General features: G+C 35.0%; 1 protein-coding gene across 1 annotated transcript in view; it reads right to left on the bottom strand.

The window, feature by feature from the left end:
- Lrp1b (LDL receptor related protein 1B) overlaps nt 1-22,334 on the bottom strand; it is a 1,800,012-nt gene that overhangs the window by 214,440 nt on the left and 1,563,238 nt on the right. Inside the window, exons 52-59 of the mRNA XM_026778709.1 lie at nt 21,489-21,617; nt 18,845-18,967; nt 15,534-15,674; nt 13,881-14,068; nt 6,709-6,892; nt 5,184-5,269; nt 4,108-4,230; nt 2,183-2,364 (exon numbers count right to left, since the gene is read on the bottom strand). Coding sequence (XP_026634510.1) covers nt 2,183-2,364; nt 4,108-4,230; nt 5,184-5,269; nt 6,709-6,892; nt 13,881-14,068; nt 15,534-15,674; nt 18,845-18,967; nt 21,489-21,617 — 1,156 coding nt within the window. The remainder of the gene's footprint in view (nt 1-2,182; nt 2,365-4,107; nt 4,231-5,183; nt 5,270-6,708; nt 6,893-13,880; nt 14,069-15,533; nt 15,675-18,844; nt 18,968-21,488; nt 21,618-22,334) is intronic.

Here is a 22,334-nt window from a genome sequence, read left to right on the forward strand (position 1 = left end):
GAGTGGGAGGCTGGGAGGAGGTGGAAAATTTTTTGTTTCTTTCTTAATAAAAAAAATAAATAAAATATAAACAAACAAAAAAAACTTTAAGGTGATGCAGTAGAAAAATTATGAAACGAGAGTCTGGAAACTGAAATAGTGTCCCATTGTCTCTTCAAATTTTGGTTGTTTCATAGCATTAAAGAGATCAGTGAGTCCATCGAGTCTTGACTTATATTTCTGTCTGAAAAAACTCACACCTCCCCAGAACAAGGGGTGAGCTGCAACAACACATTTTAGACCACATGCAAATCACATATGATGTGGAATGACTTAGCTATTTTTATTAAATAATTTTATACATGTAGACGGCATCTCTGAATTGGGACCATCCAACATTTTATACAGGGATTATATATGGCATTTTCTGCATGAAGATCTTTTTATGGATGCAAAAAAAACCTAGATTTCTTATTGCCTCACTCTGGGGAACCAGAAAACAGTGTTAAAATGGCAGTGTTGAATTGTAGCTATTAAACTAGGTGCCCTTTTCCCTAAAAGATCTAATTTTATCTATTTCTTTGGTTATAAAATGGCATAGATGTATTAGAATACAAATACTATCAAAAATGGAACCAAAGAAGTCTTTTGTATCATTCACAATAATTTATCATTCATTATTTTAATTGGCATATTGAATGATGGGTTTATGTTGATGATAACTGAAGACTGCCTTGAGTTTATGGGGTAATAACTGTATCCTGGGAAAAATAAAACTCATAGCTTGATCAGCTAAACTCACTGGGCTAGGAGCAGTCTTTACTTCATAAACAGGAAATTCAGAAATAATGTTTATGTTTATAAACAGGCAACACTTCTTTCATTAGAGATGAAGAGCCTTTAATGGCATATAAGAAGCCATATCAGTTTAATTGAGTTTTTAAAAAGTACAATGAACCAGATATTTAAAAAAAACATTTCTGATAAAACATCAAAAAATTCAAATAATCTGAAAACTTATAAATGAATACAAATGGAGGCTTAATTTAGAATATCTTGCCAATATTTACTGAAACACGCATTAAAAAATACATATAATTGTTTTGGTTAAAATTGTTTTGACATTATGTCAGTATAGTATATAAAATACTTTTATAATAAAATAATTTGAAACTATATAGTGAAAAGTTAAAACGTGTATGCCCCATTGGAAACAGCAACAAATGCAAATCTTGTCTGATTTTATATAGTCCAGTCAGATTAATGTCTAAAATTAAACTCTAAAATATGTTGTGACATAATCATTTTATGATATAAACAAGAGACACAGAGAGACTTTATTAGCAATTACCAAAATTTAATGGTGGCTAAAGTTAAAGTGTGATAAATGAATTTACTTGGCAAAACACACTTTGTGTAGTAAATTTAGAGTGCTACACTAATCCTCTACTGGCTACTGTGAAGCGGTTCTATTTTTACCACAACCAGCATTCTCTAGATTTGTTATTTTAACAAGCATGCTAAGTAGGTTGAGATTCCATAGAAGTAATCTTGAGCATGTATTTATGCTACATTATTGTGTAAAATATGAAGAATTGCATTCAATATCTACCAAAACAACATAATTGAAAGTGAATGAAGATATTTATAATCTATGGATTTTCACCACACATTCTACAGCTTTGATGTGTTAATGGGTATGACCTGCTGGTCAGAAATGTCTCCAATACATTTTTCATTCTCATGCTCCAGTACACCCTTTGCTATGGTCCTCTGATTTTCTTCTTGAATGTATTTGATGAAACAATACCATTTACTGTCTATGGACACCAATTATGTCTCCTGCCTTAAGGGTAGTGTTTATGCTGTTTATAGATTTTACCACATTAACACTGAAACCTAATTTTGAGTTGTCTGTCTTACTTTTTTCACAGTTTGAGGCATCAACATCAGCTAGATTTTTTTTTATTGTTAGCGATTTAATTGCTTAGGAAAAAAATAACCTTGTTCAAATACTTAGAAAGCAGACATTTTTAAATAGCTTTTAATTTCATCACTTTAATGCTATGTCCATATTTAATAAGCTTGAATGGAAAAGGGTCTACCAATTCATATATTACTTTAATTTTGATGCTTTTAGTGCTAGAGAATTAACACAGTGGGTATAGTCTAAAGCATTAAGATTTTTAACAGTTTTACAAACCCGTCTCGAGGATCTAAACACAGGTCCCTGGGAAACTTCAGCCTTTTGCTAACAAGTACAGTAGGGTACAAGCCATTGAGTTTTGAGACTTCAATTATCCTTTTCTCTGTGTCAGACCAATAGAGGTTTTTCCCAATCCAATCAACAGCAAGTGCATTCGGAACAGCAGTGTTATGCACTACCTAACAAAATAAGAATTTAGAAGGTTAGCAGTATAAATGGCCTCAATAAGATTTGAACAATTGTTTTTTTTTATTTTTATTGAGATACAGAACTCTATTTAACCTGAAGAAATTAAATTTAGATAAAGAAGAGAACAATTTACCACAACACATTCCTTATTTAGAAGAAGTTACCCTATGTGTATTTAGACACAGAAGTAACATATGTATTTAAAGAAAAATATAAGCCCCCCCCCAAATAGATCCACACTTGATAACTTTATTTCATTAGTGTTTATCTACTCATCCTCTCAAACTCTGGGAAAAACCTTCCATTACATATACACACACAAACGATTATTAATATTTACTTAAATGATGCTCTCATGGCTTTGGTAATATTCTCACCACTCTCTTAAATACAGCACTAGAGTAAGAGACAACAGTGCACCCTGTGTTTGAACACGGCCAAGTAGCAATAGAATTTTGGAATCACTTTTTCTCTAAACAGCCAGTGGTAATGAACGTGAGACAAGAAGGTTTGAAGCAGCCATGATTTGCTTTGACTGCAAGACATATTTGTTTCTTTTGCCTTCCACGTTCCATATTTGAAAACTGACATTGTTGACTGTTCGATGAACATCAGTGAACAGTTATTCTGTGGAAAAGGGGTGACTCTTTTTTTTAAAAAAATTCACAATACAACATTGTTTTAAAATAATGATAGAATAAGAATTGGAAGGTGATAGAGGTTTAAAAAAAAAAACCTCAGGTGTCTTTAAAATATAAAAGTAACCATGAATAAAAACAGTTCTTGTGAGAAAAACCATGATTGAGTTTGAACACTGCAAGATTCAAAGATTTTAGGCAGACTTTCAAATTTTATGAAACAACAAAGTCTGTTCATTCTGTGAATGGTAACCATTGATATGAAGCCAACCTGCTGTTGCAGTCATATGCTTCAGACACTCACCTGGATCACAGGAACCCATAGCTCATGTACATGTACTTTAAGATTTCACTAATGTTTTCAAAGAGTTGTTTCCATGGAAACTAATTACAAAAACATAAAAATAATTGATGTTTCATCTACTTTAAGCCTTTGAAAAATTATTTATTATCATCTACTTATTTATGTGCATATCAGCATGTGTCTATATATGTGCACCCATTGTATGTTCGGTATCCACAAATACCAGAGAGGGCTTTGGATCCATTGGAAGTGTAATTACAAGTATTTGTGAGCCACTTTAGAATGTTTCTGGGACCTGAAACTGGGTTCTCTACATGTGTATCAAGTGCTCTTAGAAGCTGAGGTGTCTCTCAAGCCCCTAACTTCTGTATAATCTATCTTATAGCTTCCACACTGAACTAATATTTTATTTAAAACTTAGGGTATCATTGGGTGGTACCAAGTAGGTCATGTCTAGAATGTGACAGATACTTAGTTGTGAGCTAATAAAATCATTCATAACTGTACACGTGCTGAGAACATTTTAGCAATGCTAAAAATTTTATCTACACTCCATTATTTACAACTATGAATCTTATCTAATTGCAAGAAATGCAATTAAAATAGAACCTGAAAATAAAATGGCTCTTTTTACAAATTTAATATTTATCAGCTTTCAAAGAAAAAGTGTAAAACAGAATTCAAGCTAATTTGTTATATAAGAAATTTTTTGCTATCAAATAAGATTTTATATCCTGGTCAATAACACCAATAAAGTATTCAATAATCCCACTTATGCAAGGTGAAGCTACCTTTGTATCACTTCCATTTAGACACATTCTGTTTATCCGACTTCCATTGGGCCTGCTAGAATCAATCCAATATATAAATTCTTCTCTATAATCAAAGTCGATTGCAATAACATTATTTAATCCCTAAAAATGAAAAGAAATACACATTCTATTAATATTATTTCTAATGTTTAGAATCCAGAGAAATCATCATGTTTCTTTGAATATAAATTAGTGCCTGCTTCCTCACTTTGTGGTTACCACAAGGAAGCATTTTCCACAGAGACAAAAGGCTGTTATGAACTTTTAATATACCCATTTCTTTTATATTTCCTCACATTGTTCTCACGGAAGCATTTGAAGTCCATCTTACTCAGGTGTTCATGATTGGCAATAATACAAATGTGCACAGGAACCAAGACTATACTGAAATGTTTCTACTATGTTATAATGGTTTATATGTTGCATAGAGGAAAAACCTTTTATATTACCAACAATCTCAAACCCATATTAGCCACTAGAGATAACAGAAAGAACCGTTTCTGAGAGTCTTTGAACTACACAGCTTGGTGGAAAAAAACCAAGAGTTTGTCACTAAAATGCTGACTATATATCCAATGCTGTTGCTAGCTGAGTTTATAAATAGGATATTTAATTATCTCTCCTTAAACTGACAAAGTACAGCATAAAACTATATTGTTTAAATAAGTAGTAAAAAAAATATCTCAATCTTATTTATTTTCCAGAATGAAGAAGTATACAGAATTCGGTAGTATGCCTAGCAGTTTGGGCAGGATATAAAATAATTCAAGAGAACACCGTGCCACTTCTAATATGCCATCCACTTGCAATACAGCACTTCTAAGAAAATTCTCCGCACGATCTATGCTCTGCCATCTTCCCATTCTTCCACACAGCATCGTGCAATAAGTTGGGACACGTTGCTAAACCTCATTAAAACACTGATGATAAGTTTTTGTCTGCAAACATGCACATAGGAGCTTCATATGCTGCAAGTGCTAGTTTTTCTATGTGCGTAACTTCGCTGCACTCTGGGGAAGCAAATTCACTGATTCGCCCTCCTGGAAGTGACATACCTGCTTTAGAAGTGTGTAGTTGGAGCCATCGGTGCTAATTTTTCTTATCTCGTGTTGATCAGCGAGAATTAAGAAAGGTTCTTCATCTAAAAGCAAATAGAAAATTGTATTAGACTTTCTGCACTCATGGCTTTCGGTTTAGGCTTCTCTCGGTTCAGTGTGTAGCTGTATAAATGAACAAACATATAGTTCTTTTCTGAGTAATAACAGCCAAAGACATCTACTCTGTCTGTAGGAAAGTGAAGCACACAACTGGCAGGCATAGCAGGAACTGGGAGCAATTGAATATGTGTCTCTCTTACTCTCAGGACACTTAGACATTAGACAATGCATTTGGTACTAGAAAATACCTACTCCTATGTGTATTTGTGGAGAATTTCAGGAAAGGAAAGTGTATACCTATGTTAGAAGCTATGGTAGACTCGGATGTTTAGATAGAAATTCCTTCTTAATAATTAACCATTTTTAAGTTCCAGATTTTGATTTTTGTTATTTTTTTTATTTTGCCACTTCTCATTATAATTTTCAATCTTTTGTACATTTATAATTCTTTCAAAAATGTTCCTCTGGCATACCTTACTATTTTATTTATTTTCATATTTACAAACTTGTATAATAAAGACGTGTTAATCTCCAATACACTTTATGAAATTTTTCTTTGAGTTTTCATTTAGAAGCAAATTAAATTATTTTTTGTTCTGTTTTTTTGAGACAAGATTTCTCTGTGGCTTTGGAGCCTGTCCTGGAACTAGATCTTGTTGACCAGGCTGGCCTCAAACTCACAGAGATTTGCCTGCCTCTGCCTTGTAAGTGCTGGGATTAAAGGCGTGTGCCACCACCTCCCAGCTTGCAAAACAAATTCTTAAAGAAAAGCAGTTCAAAAGTTTTGTATATACATTGATTTGAAAAAGTATTTAAGTGAAGTCAATCAAAGTATATTGTTTTGATGATATTTCAAAGCTAAGATGGACAGAATTTCCCTTATATGCCATCAATAATCATATATTGCCTTGTATCCTTTTGATGTGTGTGACTGCTTAAGCAGAAGTTTAAGATTTTCTAAATAGCTACATGATTTATTTAATGGTATATAGCAGGATTTACTGTTATTACTACCACTACTGGTCTCTAGCTCTCTGTGGTAGGCATTTATGCATAACTGCAGGTGACACAGAACAGAAGAAAAGTTATCACAATAACGTCACAGTACTGTCTCTCAACCTTGGCAAAAGCGATAACTATCCGTGCCTCAGAGAAAGCATGCTGAGAAGAGTTATGTCATGTGTTTGCAATCCCAACATGTTAAAAACTCTTAGTTCTTTACAAGACAGCAATGCAACCTGCTCTTAAACAGAGAAGAACAAGCATGATATGCAAAGTCTCTGGATCAGTATTCCAATACCAAGGGAAGGGTTATGACGTCTCAGACACAGGAATAAGGAATAAATTCAATAAGAAGTGGTCATAAAATTCAAAATCCATTTTTGTAACTGGGCTTGGATCATGAGCAAATTCAATTCCCTACCTGAGAGTGACCTGCAGCCATTTTGGTTATTGGGCTGTATTTCATAGCCTTCTGCACAGCGGCACTTGTAGGTTCCATATGTATTGATGCATTGCTGACTACAGGGGAAGCCCGAAGAGCATTCATCAATGTCTACACATGTTTTACCATCATCCTTCAGTTGGAATCCAGGCCAGCACTTGCACTGGGGAAAGACAAAAGAATGATCAAGAGATGTCACTGTCATTGTCCATTGTTTTTGGTTATCTCTTTAGCAAGACACTTAAGTAATGGAAAGTCATCCTGTCACCTCCCAAATAAGCTTAGTAAAATTACATATATTATGCAAAGTTAAGATAGCATCTGACCTTCCAAATCTGGCAAGATTAGAAGTGAATTGGCACCACTAAAGCCAGATAGCTAGAAAGGAGTATCACAAAACCCAGACATAAGACAGTAGCTATTATTTGATCTTTTCCTTAAAAATGTACTTTTTTATTATTGGAGATTACACTACAGTTACATCATTTATCTTCTCTTTTTTCTTTCTCCATAACATTCCATAAAACTATCCCTTATCTCTTTAATGCCAATTTCTTCTTTTTCATTAACTGTAGTTAAATGCAAATAGGTAGATACTTATATATTCCTATATAAGGAAATGCAATCAAAAGAGCTTTGAATAAGACATGAGATTCTTTACTGTGGACTGAAAGTATACTTGGTAGGTGCTTATCATTAATATTATTGTTGTTAAACTTGATCTATTCTGTGTTTAAGTAAGAGAATTTGTGCTAAATGTTCTTGCTATTAAACTTGATCTACTCTATTTAAGTAAGAGAATTTGTGGATATTGAAAACTGAATTAGGCACAAACTTTTGAATCATCTGAAATAATCTTTTGCAGCTATTCATTATAACCTTTTTGTGGGCTTCATCATTTATTTGAGAATGAAGGAGATGGCGGAGCTTTGTACTTCTTAGGAAACCTATAAGATGTCACATGCTCATAATATTAATTCATATTTTTAATATAAAATATTCATATTCAAGAAAAGAGGTGATACCTGCAAATTAATGTGCCCAGAATTTAGATAAATGTGTTTTTGCAATATTTGTATGAAGAGTGAATCCCGTAAAAAAATAAAAGGAAGAATTTGTTAGAAAGAGAAATGGTATCACTTAAAAGTACTAGAAATTGGACCATATGATAATGTAGTTAGAAAGTCAGACTCTGACTGCAGGACATAAAGGGAGGTTGAATCAAAGCACTTTTTAAGCTGAAGTCTGTAGAATGGCTGCATGTTTTTTTAGAGAATCTCTGTTCAAATGTGGTTCTTGAAATCACTGTGGATGTCACTGTCAGACTGACAGAAGCATTTATCATACACATAACTTGAATAAATCAAACTTATAGAATAGTAATTCATTGAAGGTAAATGGCAGAACTAAAACATACATGTGTGTGAGTTCCTGTGTGTATACATGATTATATATATGGAACTATATAAATAAAAGTATAAGGTTTGTAGAAAATGTTTATGTTTTAAAAGGGAAATATTTAAAAATATTTTCTCCTCACTCCAATATCCATTCTTATTTTTTAAAGTCCTATATCTGAATATATTTTATTGCTGAATAATATATTTAACAATATTTTATTGTTAAAATGTAACTGTAGGAAATTCTAGGATACTAGTATGTAATTTTAAAAGATTAAAGGTTCATTTTGTTTCCATATATTACCAAAATATAAGGGTTAAAAATAATCACACCTTTGCTTGAAATATTGTAGGAAAATATTGTGAATACTCAATTCATCTTACTCCTTTCATTGTTTGGAATTATTCCATACTCTGATTTATAAAAAATTACTTATGACTGTGGAAAACAGAGAGATAGACTTATCCAAGCTTTTCTTGTTATTTTTAAAAGGTATCTTTACAGTTATGCAGGATTTTTGAAAAATACTTATTCTTTTGCTTTTGCATTATAATGGTAATATTTTTATTCCCAAAGTATGTGACAATTTATTCTTATTATCTCTCAAAAATTCACATTAAATCAATTATAACTCTTTTTTAAATTTTTATTTATGTTTATAAGAAAAGGAGTGTGGGCTGTGTATGCTGGGTGTGCATGTGTGTGCCCAAATATGCAAAAGCTGAGGTCAAAAGAACTTAATAGGAGCCTTGTCTCCTATCTTCTGCCTAAAGGTCTTAGTGTCTCTAAATGTGGCCTCACCACTCTGGGTAGCTGAGTAGCCACTGGAATGCCAGCAGCTTCCTGGCTCTGTCCCCAATGCTAATCAGCAGGTGTGTACTGCCACACACACTTTACACATGCTAAGGATTTGAACTCATACAATCTTGTTTTCTTGCTTTCAGAACAAGAGCTCATACTCACTGATTCATCTCTTCAGACCCCGATTTTCACTTTTTAGTGATGGTGCTAATAACATTTTTCTTAATGTGTGAATTGTTCTTTATTCCTAAGGTCTATGTTTTTTTTCCTTTTCTATGCAGGTTTCATTGAAAGACAGAGGGATTATTTGCTATCATTGTGTGTTGGTATTACAGCAAGAAATAGGTTATTAGAAAGTTTTTTTCATTCCTTGTAAGAGAGAAACCCACATAACATATTTTTCTGAGAAAATACAAGCATTGCAGTGGTGGTTTGAACAGGACTTGCTCCCACAGATTCCTGTATTTGAATGTTTGACCCATAGGTAGTGGCACTGTTCGGAGGTGTGGCCTTGTTGGGGAAAATGTGTTATTGTGGGTGTAGGCTTTGATGTCTCAGATGCTCAAACTAGGCCTAGTGTGGCAGTCACTTCCTGCTGCCTTTGACTCTGAATGCAGAACTCTCAGCTCCTTCTCCAGCACCAACTCTGCCTACATGCTGCCATGCTTCCAAGCAAGATGAAAATGGACTAAATCACTGAACTTTAAGGAGCCCTAATTAAATATTCTCCTTTATAAAAATTGCCGTGGTTATGGTGTCTCTTTACACCAATATAAGCCCTAACTGAAACAATTGTGTGGGATATATAACTCTTCCACTCAACCGCCATCCATAATTATATGATGTACATATGGACAAAAGCCCTCCCTTTGTATGTGTGTGCTTGTGTGTATATATATATGTATAATGTATATATGCATACACATATATGTGCATGTATATAAATAAGTATGTTCATGCATGTGTGTATACATGTGTGTGTATATACATGCATATATGCATATATATATGGGTAAATATTAGCTAGGTAGATAGAGGTAAACAATATGTTAAATATTTGGCTTTAATTTTATTTATAATACCTATCTCTTATTTTTTAAAATAAGTTTTATTTTATTGATTACTGTTGATATATGCACATTTGCATTTAAGACAATATTTCAATGCAATTCTTCAGACTCTTTATAATTTTTAAAACTATATTAGTGTATTTTGTAGGAAAATTTCACCTCATTATTAAGCACATTCAGAAAAGGCAACATAAAATGATATTTAGAAGATTTTAAGCATCAAGTATTGCAGGATGAAGGATCTGAAGATAATACAGTGTAAAAACATGGTGTTCTATGTGACATGTTCTCCTTCCAACAAGCTGTACTCTGGGCACTAAGATTTCCTCACAATAAGAATTTTTATGAAAATCTCATTTTATATCATACACAAATTATCCAGAGATTGTGTTTTATATGTATTATATCTCTTTTTGTTATGGCACTAAAAACATTAAGTTACATTAATTGCAAAAAACAAAATCAGAGATCTACTTTTAGTTTGTCATATGGTATATATGTTTATGTGTTATTAAAATATAAAAATATTAATAAAACCATGATTTTTAATTTCAAGTAATTGTTTACAATTGTATTAAAACCTTCATGTTGTATTCAGAAAGCATTTCTGTATTTTTAATGTTGAAATTGGCAAAAATGTGCTTCTATTCCCTCAGCTTGTAAATATTTGTTGCAAACGTTTACTATATGATACATACTCCTTTATTAAGTGTGGTCCTGACTCAATGGCTGTGCCTCTTTCTTCCTGGGGTATAGTGCTTACACACATCTATATGGTGTTTGTCTCTAAGATCAACAGCCTTTTCAAGCAAAATCTAATCCATTTCAGAAAAATCTAGCTTCCTTAATACTTCTTTTATTTCATTTTTTATATTTTTTTCTGTGCTAGGGAGCAAACTTAATGACCTGTATATGCTAAGCAAATATTCTACCAATGACCTTCACCTTAAGAACTGATATTTCACTTTTTATTTCTATTTTCTGTAGGAAAAGTCTGAATGTTGATATTACAGGAATATATAGGTATATACATACACACAATTATTGTGATAGTTTGAATGAAAATCACCCCTAAAGGGCCATAGGTACTAGCACTATTAGGAGGTGTGATCTTCTTTGAGGAGATGTGAGCTTATAGGAGGAATTTTATCCCTGGGAATAGGATTAGGGTTTCAGAGTCTCCAGGAACACCTGGTATTCATTGTTACTTTCTTCTCTGTGGGGATCCAGACATAGCTCCTTTTCCATTACTGTGTATGCCTGAATGCCACCCTGCTTCCCACCATGACAGTAATGTACTAAACCCCTGAAATGTAAGCCCCAATTAAATATTTCCTTTATTAGAGTTGGAGTTGTTATGTTGTCTCTTCACAGCAGTAGACACCCTAAGACAGAAGTTAGAGACCAGTGACTGGGGTATTTCTGTGGCAGACCTGACCATGGTATGTTTGGAGAAATGTGGACTTTGGGACTTTGGTTTAGGGAAACAGTAGAAGGCTTTAAGCATATCTTAATGGACTATTACTGGTTAAAGCATAGAAGACGTTAATGCTGGGGATGATTTGAACTCTGGGAGCCTGGATCAAGGGGTTTCAGAGGAAAAGAATGTTAGTATGTGTCCTAGAGACTGTTGTGATATTTTGGTGAAGAATGTAGTTGCTTTCTGCTCTTTGCCTAAGGTTAAATTGGAGAGTTTGGGATTAATTAAAGTTGTGGAAGAGATTTCAGAACAGGTTCTCGTGAGGACTGTGTTGCATGGTTATTAGTAGCCATGCATATGCAGATCTATAATAAAAATGAGCAAACTGCAAGGAAAGTTTCAAAATGTACAATTGGGGAGAAAAGACGAAACAGGAATCGGTACAGAGCTAAGACTTGTGTTCAAGGACATTAAAAGATTAAAGAAAATCCTGACATTAAAGGGAATGGATGGGAGTGATGGCCTCAGGGCAAGACCCTAACTAAGCTTCCCACTTGTGAAAAGGAATTAAAGACGAGAGCAGTGCCACTTCTGGTGGTGCACACTTTAATCCCAGCAGTCTAGAGGCAGAGGCTGGCAGATCACTGAGATCAGGGCCAGCCTGATTTACACTAGGAGTGCCAGGACAGTCGAGCTTAGGCTTTGAAGGAAACACTGGAAACAGAAATTCGATGAGGATACAATTGACAGAGGGATCCATATTTTAGTCCCAACAAGCAGAAGAAGTTGGCAGCTTTGGCCATGTGGTTCTGGCTTTAGTGTCTAGGATAGAAGAAAGGGGCTGTGTGGTCTCCCTCCACTACTATGGAAAGCAGCTGAGGGCAGGTGTGTGTCATGGGGGTCACGGTGCTTCTCAACAGTAATAGGAACCCGAAGACATATATATCATATAATCCTTATCAAATTGAGTTAGATAATCATAATGACAGAAACTCGGAGATCAAAAATAACCAATTTGCTATTCAGTTGAAATTTCATTATGTAGAAATGTGTCTTCATAGACTAGTACTACAGTCAGGAAAAGCTGCCTGACATCTTCATGCTGAACCCAACTTTTTTTTCCCCTCAGGCCATCTCTACAGAGCTCAACAAGTCCCTGCTGAGCCACTGGTAATGAGTGAAACTACCTGTTTTCACTACATGACTTAACCTTTGAGACTACAAAAGCCCGATGTGTTTCTTATTCTGATAGTTTGTAAAGATATCCCACGAATATCTGTGCCCCCACAACCCTATGCTTCTAGATGTATCTGTCTTATGTGAGTCTTTTACCTGTATGTAGCCGTTACATCTGTGCGTGTTAGGTACCCATCGAGTAGAGAAGTGATAGTTGGATCCCTATGAACTGAGTTACAGAGAGTTGTCAGTGCTCTATGGGTACTGGGAAGTGAACCTGGTTCTCTGAGAGAGCAGAAAGTGTTCCTATCTGCTGAGCCATTTCTCTAACTATTGCATTTATAAATATGTGTAAAATCACACGTTAAGGTTACTTTTGACCAGGTACCATGTCCATAAATGTACAGATTTCCTAACGTGAGTCCTCCAGGTAAGGAACTCACTAGAACAAGCTCTATCTCCAGTGTTGTTTCCACTTGATTACAGGCTACCTCTTCAATGAAGACATAGCCTTCTGCGAATTCTCCTGACTCACTGTTCAGTTGAAAAAATAAAAGAGTAGTTTTGGAGTAAGTTATTTTTTTTTCATGAGGCAGGGAACTGTGCCAAGGACCTTGCACACATGAATGACATGTTCTATCAAAGGAGTTAAGGCCTCAGGGTGGAAATTAATTGTCCTTAATGGAGTTTCCCAAGCAATCATCAATTTTAGCAATACTGACTCAGTAGTAGTATAATACATCCATAACTTTAAAAGGTATATATCTGTCCATAATTTTCCAGTGAGTCATTCTCTTCATGAAAACTGTACTAGTAAAAAGCAATGAAGTAATTAGGTATGAATTAAGTTTACTGTACTTATTTGAAGTTCTAATAATGCATGATTTATATATTTTCCTTCATAATATTTATGATAATGTACCTTTTTGAACTTTAAAATGAATAATGGCCACCCACTGCACTAAAAGGATGTGCAGAAGTAAGAAGGAGGAGGAATGAAAATTTATGTTTCATGTATCTTTTACATCTATTATCTTCTCACTGTCTCTAAACTCCCTGCTTTCCTTATTCTGAAAGTTGTGACATTTTATTATCCCTAACAATGTTCTTATAGCTCTCATATATACGTTATTACCCTTTTTCAGATAGAAATCCTTCTGTAAATCCCTTTACCTAGAAACATTCCAAAGCTTTTCAAGTTTTAAGGTCATCCTGGAAATAAAGTTTTTATTGTATCATTTTCTGACGTTTCATCTGATTTTCTATTTTTGATGAGTGCCTACCTTGTAACTTACTGGCAAATCCTGACAGTCTTGAGAGCATCCACTGACTTTCTTACTCAGACATTCATTTAGGTGGCAGTTTCTCTCATCTGAACCGTCACCGCAGTCATCCCTATTGTCACAGAGACCACCGCTGGGAATGCACCTACCGTTTTTGCACATAAAAAATGAACTGTTGCATGAATGTTCTGCAAAAAGAAAATAAAACATATGGAATATAAAAGACATGCCGCTGTATGCTGATGTTCTAGGAAACACTGAAATAACTTGTATGTAAAAAAAAATATCACAGTGAGTAAATATGCATATAGGAATGCTGCCCAGGTTGGGTTCAGGTTTTATGAACAATGTAAAGGAGGCCAATAGCAAACATTCTGAAACTCCTGGTGTGCAGTTACCGAGGACCTATCTTTCCTATGAAATCAGCATTTAGAAGATGCATATATAGCAATATTAATGTATTCTATCTCATTTGCACGGTGAATAATGAGTTCAAAGGTGTAAAGATGACTTGACATTTCCCCCAAGCTATAGATCTCTGAGAAATTATTTGTCACTAAAGCTAAGAAGGTAGATGAGGTGGCTATGGATAAATTCATTTCTTCCAGAAAATATAGCACTGACATTTTAAGTCAGGGCATAAAAAGGACATTGATGGTGAACATTAGTTCTTCCAAATACACCTTTAGAAAGAATTCAGCTTGCAACTACCTAAACTGGATTGCTGAACGTGAGTACTAATAGCATGTGATTAAGAAAATAAACTTAATTACACATACAGGATGTCAGGAAAATTTGAGTTTGCACTAAAATAAAGGCTAAACATTTTTTTTGTTATAGTGAAGTGGTACATAAAGTAATTTGGCTGGACATTTCTGTGAGTGTGTACCTATATGTATTTAGCATGTTCTTGTATTTCTGTTCCAATGACATGTAATACTATCCAATTTGTATATGTGAGAGTGAGTAATATGGACTATATCTAAGTAAATTTTTCAAATATATTCTTATTTAAAAACTTATTGAACTATAATAATTATATATATTTATGGAATAAATAATATGGTATTGTAGTGATATTTGTTCAAATCTTAATTTAGTTTATACTTTAACTTTTATGTAAGCCTACATAAAAATATTTCTCATAAATAAAATATAAATAAAAGATTAAAGATGGACATTGTAATACATTCCACATACCTATAATTCTACCATTTAAGAAATGGATGTAAGAGAGGAGATGTTAGAGATCATATTTGGCTGTACAGTTGCAGCCTGAACTATACAAGAACCTACCTCAAAACAACAGCTAAGAAGATATATTTGTGAGGTCAGAGAGCAGAGTAATTAAAAGATTGTTTGGAAAAACCTTAAATGAAAATGGTAGGTGCTTCATGGAACTGGCAGAAACATCATGTGTTTGACTACTTGCATCTACTTTACTGAAAAACCTAACGAGACAAATATAAAAAAAGAACTTCGGAATCATAGCATGGTGGTTCATGCTTCTCATTTTATTGCTCAGAAGGCTAAGGCAAGAAAATTCCAAGGCTGTGGCCAGCCCAGGCTACATAGAGAAGCCCTGTCTCAAAGAAGCAAAAGTAAAACGTTCAGAAGAAAGCTGAATGTGAACAGCATTGTATAGTGTAGTACCTGCACTCCTGCACTTTTGGTTGACTGGGGCCTCATCAGAACCATCGGGACAGTCAACATCGCCATCACACTGCCATAGAGCATTCACTAGGCAGCGCCCATCAGCACATTGGAACTCTCCTGTGCCACACTGCCGGTATCCTAGAAAAGAGGAAGCAAGCCTTTTACAAGCTTCTATTATAGAAATAAATCAGCGCTCCACCCTCTCAGGGCACAATACACTCAAGCAACGAGGAGGCAGCCTGGACCTTTATGAAAAATACTTCTCATTTCTTTCCATTACTGCCTTATAAAAGCTTGTCATGTGAAAGCAGGGATAAAGGTTAAACATAAACTTAGAAACAAAGTACCATGTTTCTAGGTAAGAAAGATGATTGTACCACACAATCAGATCTGTCTGTTCAGTAATTGTCTCCATCCAACCCATTTCTCTTAGGATGAGATACAGGATGAAAATTACTAGACTATTTTTCAAGATTTAGTTTCTTGGTTAGATTTATATCAGAACATATGAGTAAACTAATTCTGAGCTATAGTAACTATTCACTATGGCCGTAATGCTATATTTATGCTTGACAAAATTATTCATTGTAAAACATGCTAAAATAAGAAAAATAAAGAATATATATATACATATATATGTGTATATATATATATACACAAAAAATGCAAAAAAACTATCCAACATGCAAGTTATTTTTGGGGTCATTTCTCCAATATGCCAATTTAAGACATCATTGAAAGTCAAATCATAAAATGAGTCATCATTTGTTAAGGTTCACATCTGTTTATTTGAATTATATTTGTGTTTGACTTTTTAGTTGGAACTTATGATGAGACTTCCTTTTTTTGTCAACTATAAACTAAGTCATTCCTACTAAGTGTTGGTAAAACTGGGAAATTGTTCTTTTAAAAGTAAATAGTATGAATTAATAAAGTACTAGTACCAAAGATAACTCATATCTAGTGAAAGGATTTGTTATATTGAATGGTGCAGCTGTAGTCTGCTACAGCATCCTGCTGGCGGCCTATCCCCACACTAGCCCTTTGTCCCTGTTACTAAGTACAGCAAGTCCTTCCTAGTCCCATCTGCAAGAAGTCTGCTCTCATCCGAGTAAGCACAGTTCTTTGTTTTTCTTTTCTGCAAAATCTTGTTTCTACTTGACAACTCCCAGTTCCCACTGGTTAATTAAACATCATTGCTTGTAACATCTTTCTTTAGAAATTGCTTTTAGAAATTAAAAGGAAAAAAATTACTAAGCAAAGGCTGTCAAATTCATGTCTCTCAGGATTCTAACTGTTCAGTTTTGGCAGCATTTTTTGCTGCTCTTGACTGCACACTCTCTACCTACTTAAGTATTCATAATCCACTCTCTGGGGCTTTTTTTTTTAAATCACCCTGTATAAAAACCCGTCCTGATCCAACTTACAACATTGCAGGTGAAACCTTGCACTCCAACTCTAGATTAATACTTTCCTTTATTTTTAAATTTTTATTTCTTTCCTATTTCTTATTTTTGTTTTGGCTCTGTCTGGCTCTTTCCTTCATTTTGCTAACTTGAGTCCTAACCTCAGCACTAATGAACAACACAGAAATGTGGCACATCAGCCCCCTTTTCTGGTCTCTAGAACCTCAATTTCAAATCCCCAACCATTTGTTACGTACCTTTCCTGCCTTATAAAAACTGCTTCTTGCTCACGTGTGTTATAATGCCCTTCAGCAATTCAAGTGAACTGGGAATGCCTTTCTCCTGCTGCATCCCACAGCTGAATAGCTATGAATGAGGTCTGAGTATTTGTTTCTCTCCACACTACCATTCCTGAGCTGATTCAGAGTCACATTGTTCACCTTTAGAATAGTCTGGTAACTTTCTAGCCAGTTTATATTCATCTTATCTTTATTATTTTCTCTGCAAGCACTTCTCCAACCATGGTGGAAGAGATGCTTCTAAAACTTAAATTTTATTGTGACATCCCATAACTTTGTAGCACTCATTTTTAATTTCAGGAAATGGGAGCCAAAGGCACTAGGGTCTTATGTGTGTTTGAGTGCAGCCTGATCTATACTGCAAGTCCTAAGCAGATACTTATTTCAAATAAACAAATAAACAAATAACCAACCGAAAAGGATTATATGTTAAATTATGATGTCGTTCTTAAAATAGATTTAATGAAGCACTAAAACTTGAAGTGATTGTAAAAATAAGTACGAAGAGATTTCATCGAGCTCCCATGAAAGACACAAGGTAGACATACCAGAAAAGGATGAAATATGGCTCTAACTCTACCTCACATGGAGGACAGAGGAAAGCATTGAGTATACTACACAGTGAGGAGCCCGCAGAGCACTGGATCCATGACACACGGAGGACACATTTGGGTTAGCTCCATAATCCAGTGAGGTTAGAACCTTACAGTGAGTTTCCACCATTGATATATGGGGAGTATGGACTCCCGACCAGGCACAGGGGCTGCCTTTGCATATGCATTAGCATTTAACTCATCAAAGGAACCCAGGCTTATGGAAGATTATAAATTAAAATGAATTTTAATAAATAATGAGTTGTACTAAAAATTCTACTCTGGAAGGAGTATCTGCTATAGTTAGATAAACAACATAATACAGAGACACATTAGGGAAGCATAATGTTAAATTTGAACATGAAGTAGTGCATGCATCAAAATAAAGGGTGAAGGAAATAAGTACATATTTTTCTTGATAGTTTATGTGTTATGACAGAATTTAGGACATAAATTTGGGGGATTGGTTAGTTTGGATATTATTATTTTCTCTAATATTTGATATAAAAGTAGAATTGGAAAACCCAGTTATTTCTCATCTTTAAAGTTCCAAGTAACCCTAACTACTTTGAAACTAAGGCTTTTTCCAACCATTTTCTAATTTGCCTGCTAATTGTTTTGAACCCACAATAATAGGGGATATTTTTCCAATGAATGTGTGACTATGCAGGAAAGAAAAAAAACAACTCCTGTACTCCGTTGTGTAATACTAAAGTCACTGGTCTTAAAGATACTAATAAATGCCTATGTTTGTTTTGGTTACTTACATGTCTTAGAGTCCCCTTAATAGCCCTTGAACAAATATATCTTAAGAAATGTCATATTTGCCAAGTGGTGGCGGCCCATGCCTTTAATCCCAGTACACAGGTGGCAGAGGCAGGCGGATCTCTGTGAGTTCAAGGCCAGTGTAATCTACAAGAGCTAGTTCCAGGACAGGCTCCAAAGCTATATAGAAACCCTGTCTCAAAAAACCAAAACCAAAACAAAACAAAAGAAAAAGTCATACTTACCGCACTGCAAGGATTCATCTGAACCATCTCCACAGTCATCGTCATGGTCGCATACAAACTGCTTGGGAATGCACACCTTATTACGGCACATGAAAGCATTTTCGTCACATGTGTTATTGGGGGCTAAGAAATTATAAAAAATAAAATGACCTGAGCACATTCTTTATCTTCTCTCATACTTTGAAACTTAACAGTGTGAGTCTTTTCTCTGTCAATCTCTAGGTACTTCAAAAAGAAAAATAATGTTAACATATTGCAATGCAATGTATTTGGTAAATGTATATTAAAATGCTAATGCATAAATGTATGATTCAAAGGAAGATTCGGTGAGCAGAGACTATTAATGCTCATGGCAGAGTTGGAAGAACCATTAAGATGACTGAGAATTTTTCTATTCTTAAAAGAAAAATCTTTCGATGACCTTCAAAAATGGTTTGATTCAAACCAAATTTAGATCTACAAGGTAATGTATAATTCCACTGATATCATGAATGGTGACCCTTGCAATGGAATATTGATCCCAGGGGGGCACAACCTGTGGAAGCACTGTTCCAGCAAGAGCTAAGTGATAGTAGACACACATTTGAAATAAAATTCATTTAAAGAAAATCCACTTTGGTTCAACAGATGCATAGAACCACAAGCCTTAGCAGAATTCTTTACAGTAAACTGAAAGTATAGACGCTGTAGTACTTAAGGATCAGGGCATTGTAAATCCTTAAAATCGGTGATAGGCTGTAATCAAATGCCAGCAGTATAAGTTTCATAGATGGCTCTCTTCTATATTTGCATGCTTGAGAAGTAATCACCTTCATTACTCATCTGTTTCTTCGTCTGTTTAATGAAGATAATTAAATTTGCCTGACAATATTCCCAAGAGGATTAAAGGTATGTAGAATTAGGTATTCAACAATTCATAGGTACTCTCAGAATTCGTATTTCTATACTAATTATGTTTTTACTCAATAATGTAAATAAAAAGTGCCTTAACTGAAAAGTCTTACTACTGCACTAATTAACATATAAGGGCCACGAACACAGTAAATACTACTATCCCCATGGAAAACTCTTTTCTTTTTGCCCTTCAGGTGTTGTCCCGCCATGGTATGGTTCAGTTTTCAAGAAATCCACACAAGATTCTTGGTACATTTCTTTGTGATGATCTAATGTCCTTTAAGTGCATGACTGTAAGAAATGAGATTTTAAAATTTATTGTCCCACATGCCTCTTAGACCCCTGCTGCCAGCTACGCTACACCCCATGAAGCAACTTTTTTTATCTTCTCAGTTATTATCTACGTAAAACTATGAACAGACAAAACAAGAGGGATCTTTTTGTGTGAGGGGGTGTAAATCCAGTATAATTTATTTTCAACAAGTTTTTTGTGATCTGCTATGTGGAAGTCACACAGAAACATCATGGAGTTTACATATTTTAGAGAAAGTAAAGCTCAGATTTGTTAATAGCACAGCTCACTTTGAGCTGTGACAGTTTCTATAACTCAGGTGAAATTTGCCAATCTTGACACATACATTCTTCTTCACAGAAGAGCAGCAATAACTTTTGCATTAACAGTTTTAGGTAACTTGAGCATGATTTGTTATTAGCATAGTATAATGAATAATACCCATGTGGTCCACAAGTACTAATATACCTCCCAGAGTGCTAACTTACTACAATAGCAGTAGCACCTAGGATCATCTGGATTTCTGAATTAATTCATAGTCCTTTGTTGTTCAGTCCTCAGTGGCCACATTGACCTTCATAAAAACACATTGGCTCCAAGATCACAGCTTTGTACATTCTACAACAGAATGAGTTGTGAACAAATAAGGCTGTGTCAAATGTTTTCTATGGTGTTGTTATTCCATTGACACACACATGTGCCATCAGGGGCACCTATAATATTTTAACGATGTGAAGATAGTGTCTTTAAAAAATTGTGACTTTGTCAGATTTCACTGAATGGACTGAATCTGACAAACAAACTCTTCCTGGAAAATGGCCCCACTCAACAGATCAGGAGTTGATTCTGACATCTACATTCCCATGCTGATGTCTTTCGCCCTCCTGACCATACCAAAAAAAAATGTAAACTTTTGTTTTGACTAACATCTTGGAACGACCTTGAGTCTGAAACATTGTAAATTGTCTGACCTCAAAGATTTTCCTCTTGATCCTTCAGTTTCATTCAGGTCTATTGACACGTGCTTTACCTGACCCAAGGGTTAATACCACATCTCTAGAATTGGTAGGTGTACACTGACTTCCTGATCTGTATTTATCTAATAGCCGCTATTTATAGAATATTTATAATAGGCATTCAAAAACAATTTGAAGGGGAGGGTTATTTAACAAGGAAATTCCGTACCTACCAACCATCTGTACATAATAAAGTCATGCTATTGTGGAGCTGAAAAAGGTCATTTGCAGCCAGTGAAATAGTTTAAAAATTGGTCCTGACATTGAACATTTCTAGAACATTCTGAGGGTATAAGTCTTGATAAACTACTATTGTAACATTCCACCTGGACCCTTGAAGGATGGGGAAAGTAAAAGAAACTATATTGTGGTATGAGAAGAACAGTCCCCCAAAAGTCTGAAACTGATTTCTACGACACAGAGCATCAGCCAGTGTTCATACCACAGCCTGCAGTGGAGAGCTCATCACTCCCGTCGGGACAGTCTCTCTCACCGTCACACAGCCAGTGTTGGGGCACGCAAGCATGGGAGCCCTGGCAGCTGAACATGTCAGAAGCACAAGTGACGGCACCTTAAACCCAAAGAAAAGTAATAGTAAGTCCTATGTATCCAATAGAACATGGCCACAGCTTCATCTTTCCTGTGGAAATAAGCAAGAGGATCTTGCATTCTATTAAAGTAATTATTGAGAATCATGGATTAGTCTGTCCTAGTAACTGCTGCCATATTCTTGTTTAAGAATATATTTTTCCTAGTTTCAAGGGCTATCCTGTTTATAGCTGCATCAGACAAAGAAATACGTCTTCTCCTTGAACATATATCAAAGCATATACTGGAACTTTTAAACAAATGACACTGTGGAGGTATTGAACATACACAGGCAGGAATAATGATGATAACATTTCATAGCTTAGCATGTATGAACTACCTAATGTGTCAACTCCTTTAGTCCTGTAGAACTATTAATAGACATACTCACAGAAAAGGAACCAGCTTCCACAAGCTGAAACTTGGAGAGAGCACAAGGGCAGAGCTCCCCATGAAAACTTGAAGACCCAAAATGTTTCTTTGTGGTTCCAAGAACATTCTGTAATGTGCTAGTATGCGTACTGTTCTGCCACATCTTACCTTGCTGCAAAGAACAATGCATGTACCCTTCACCTTTATCCAGATTCTGCCTTTCCACTTCTGTCACTATTGTCCTTTTGGGATGCATGGTATCTCTTCAATGCTTGCTGACCTGGACTATAAAGTCACAGGGACACAAACAGCCTCTTCGGAGCATATG

This window comes from Microtus ochrogaster, chromosome 4 (genome assembly GCF_000317375.1).
Source record: "Microtus ochrogaster isolate Prairie Vole_2 chromosome 4, MicOch1.0, whole genome shotgun sequence".
NCBI classification, from domain to species: Eukaryota; Metazoa; Chordata; class Mammalia; order Rodentia; family Cricetidae; genus Microtus; species Microtus ochrogaster.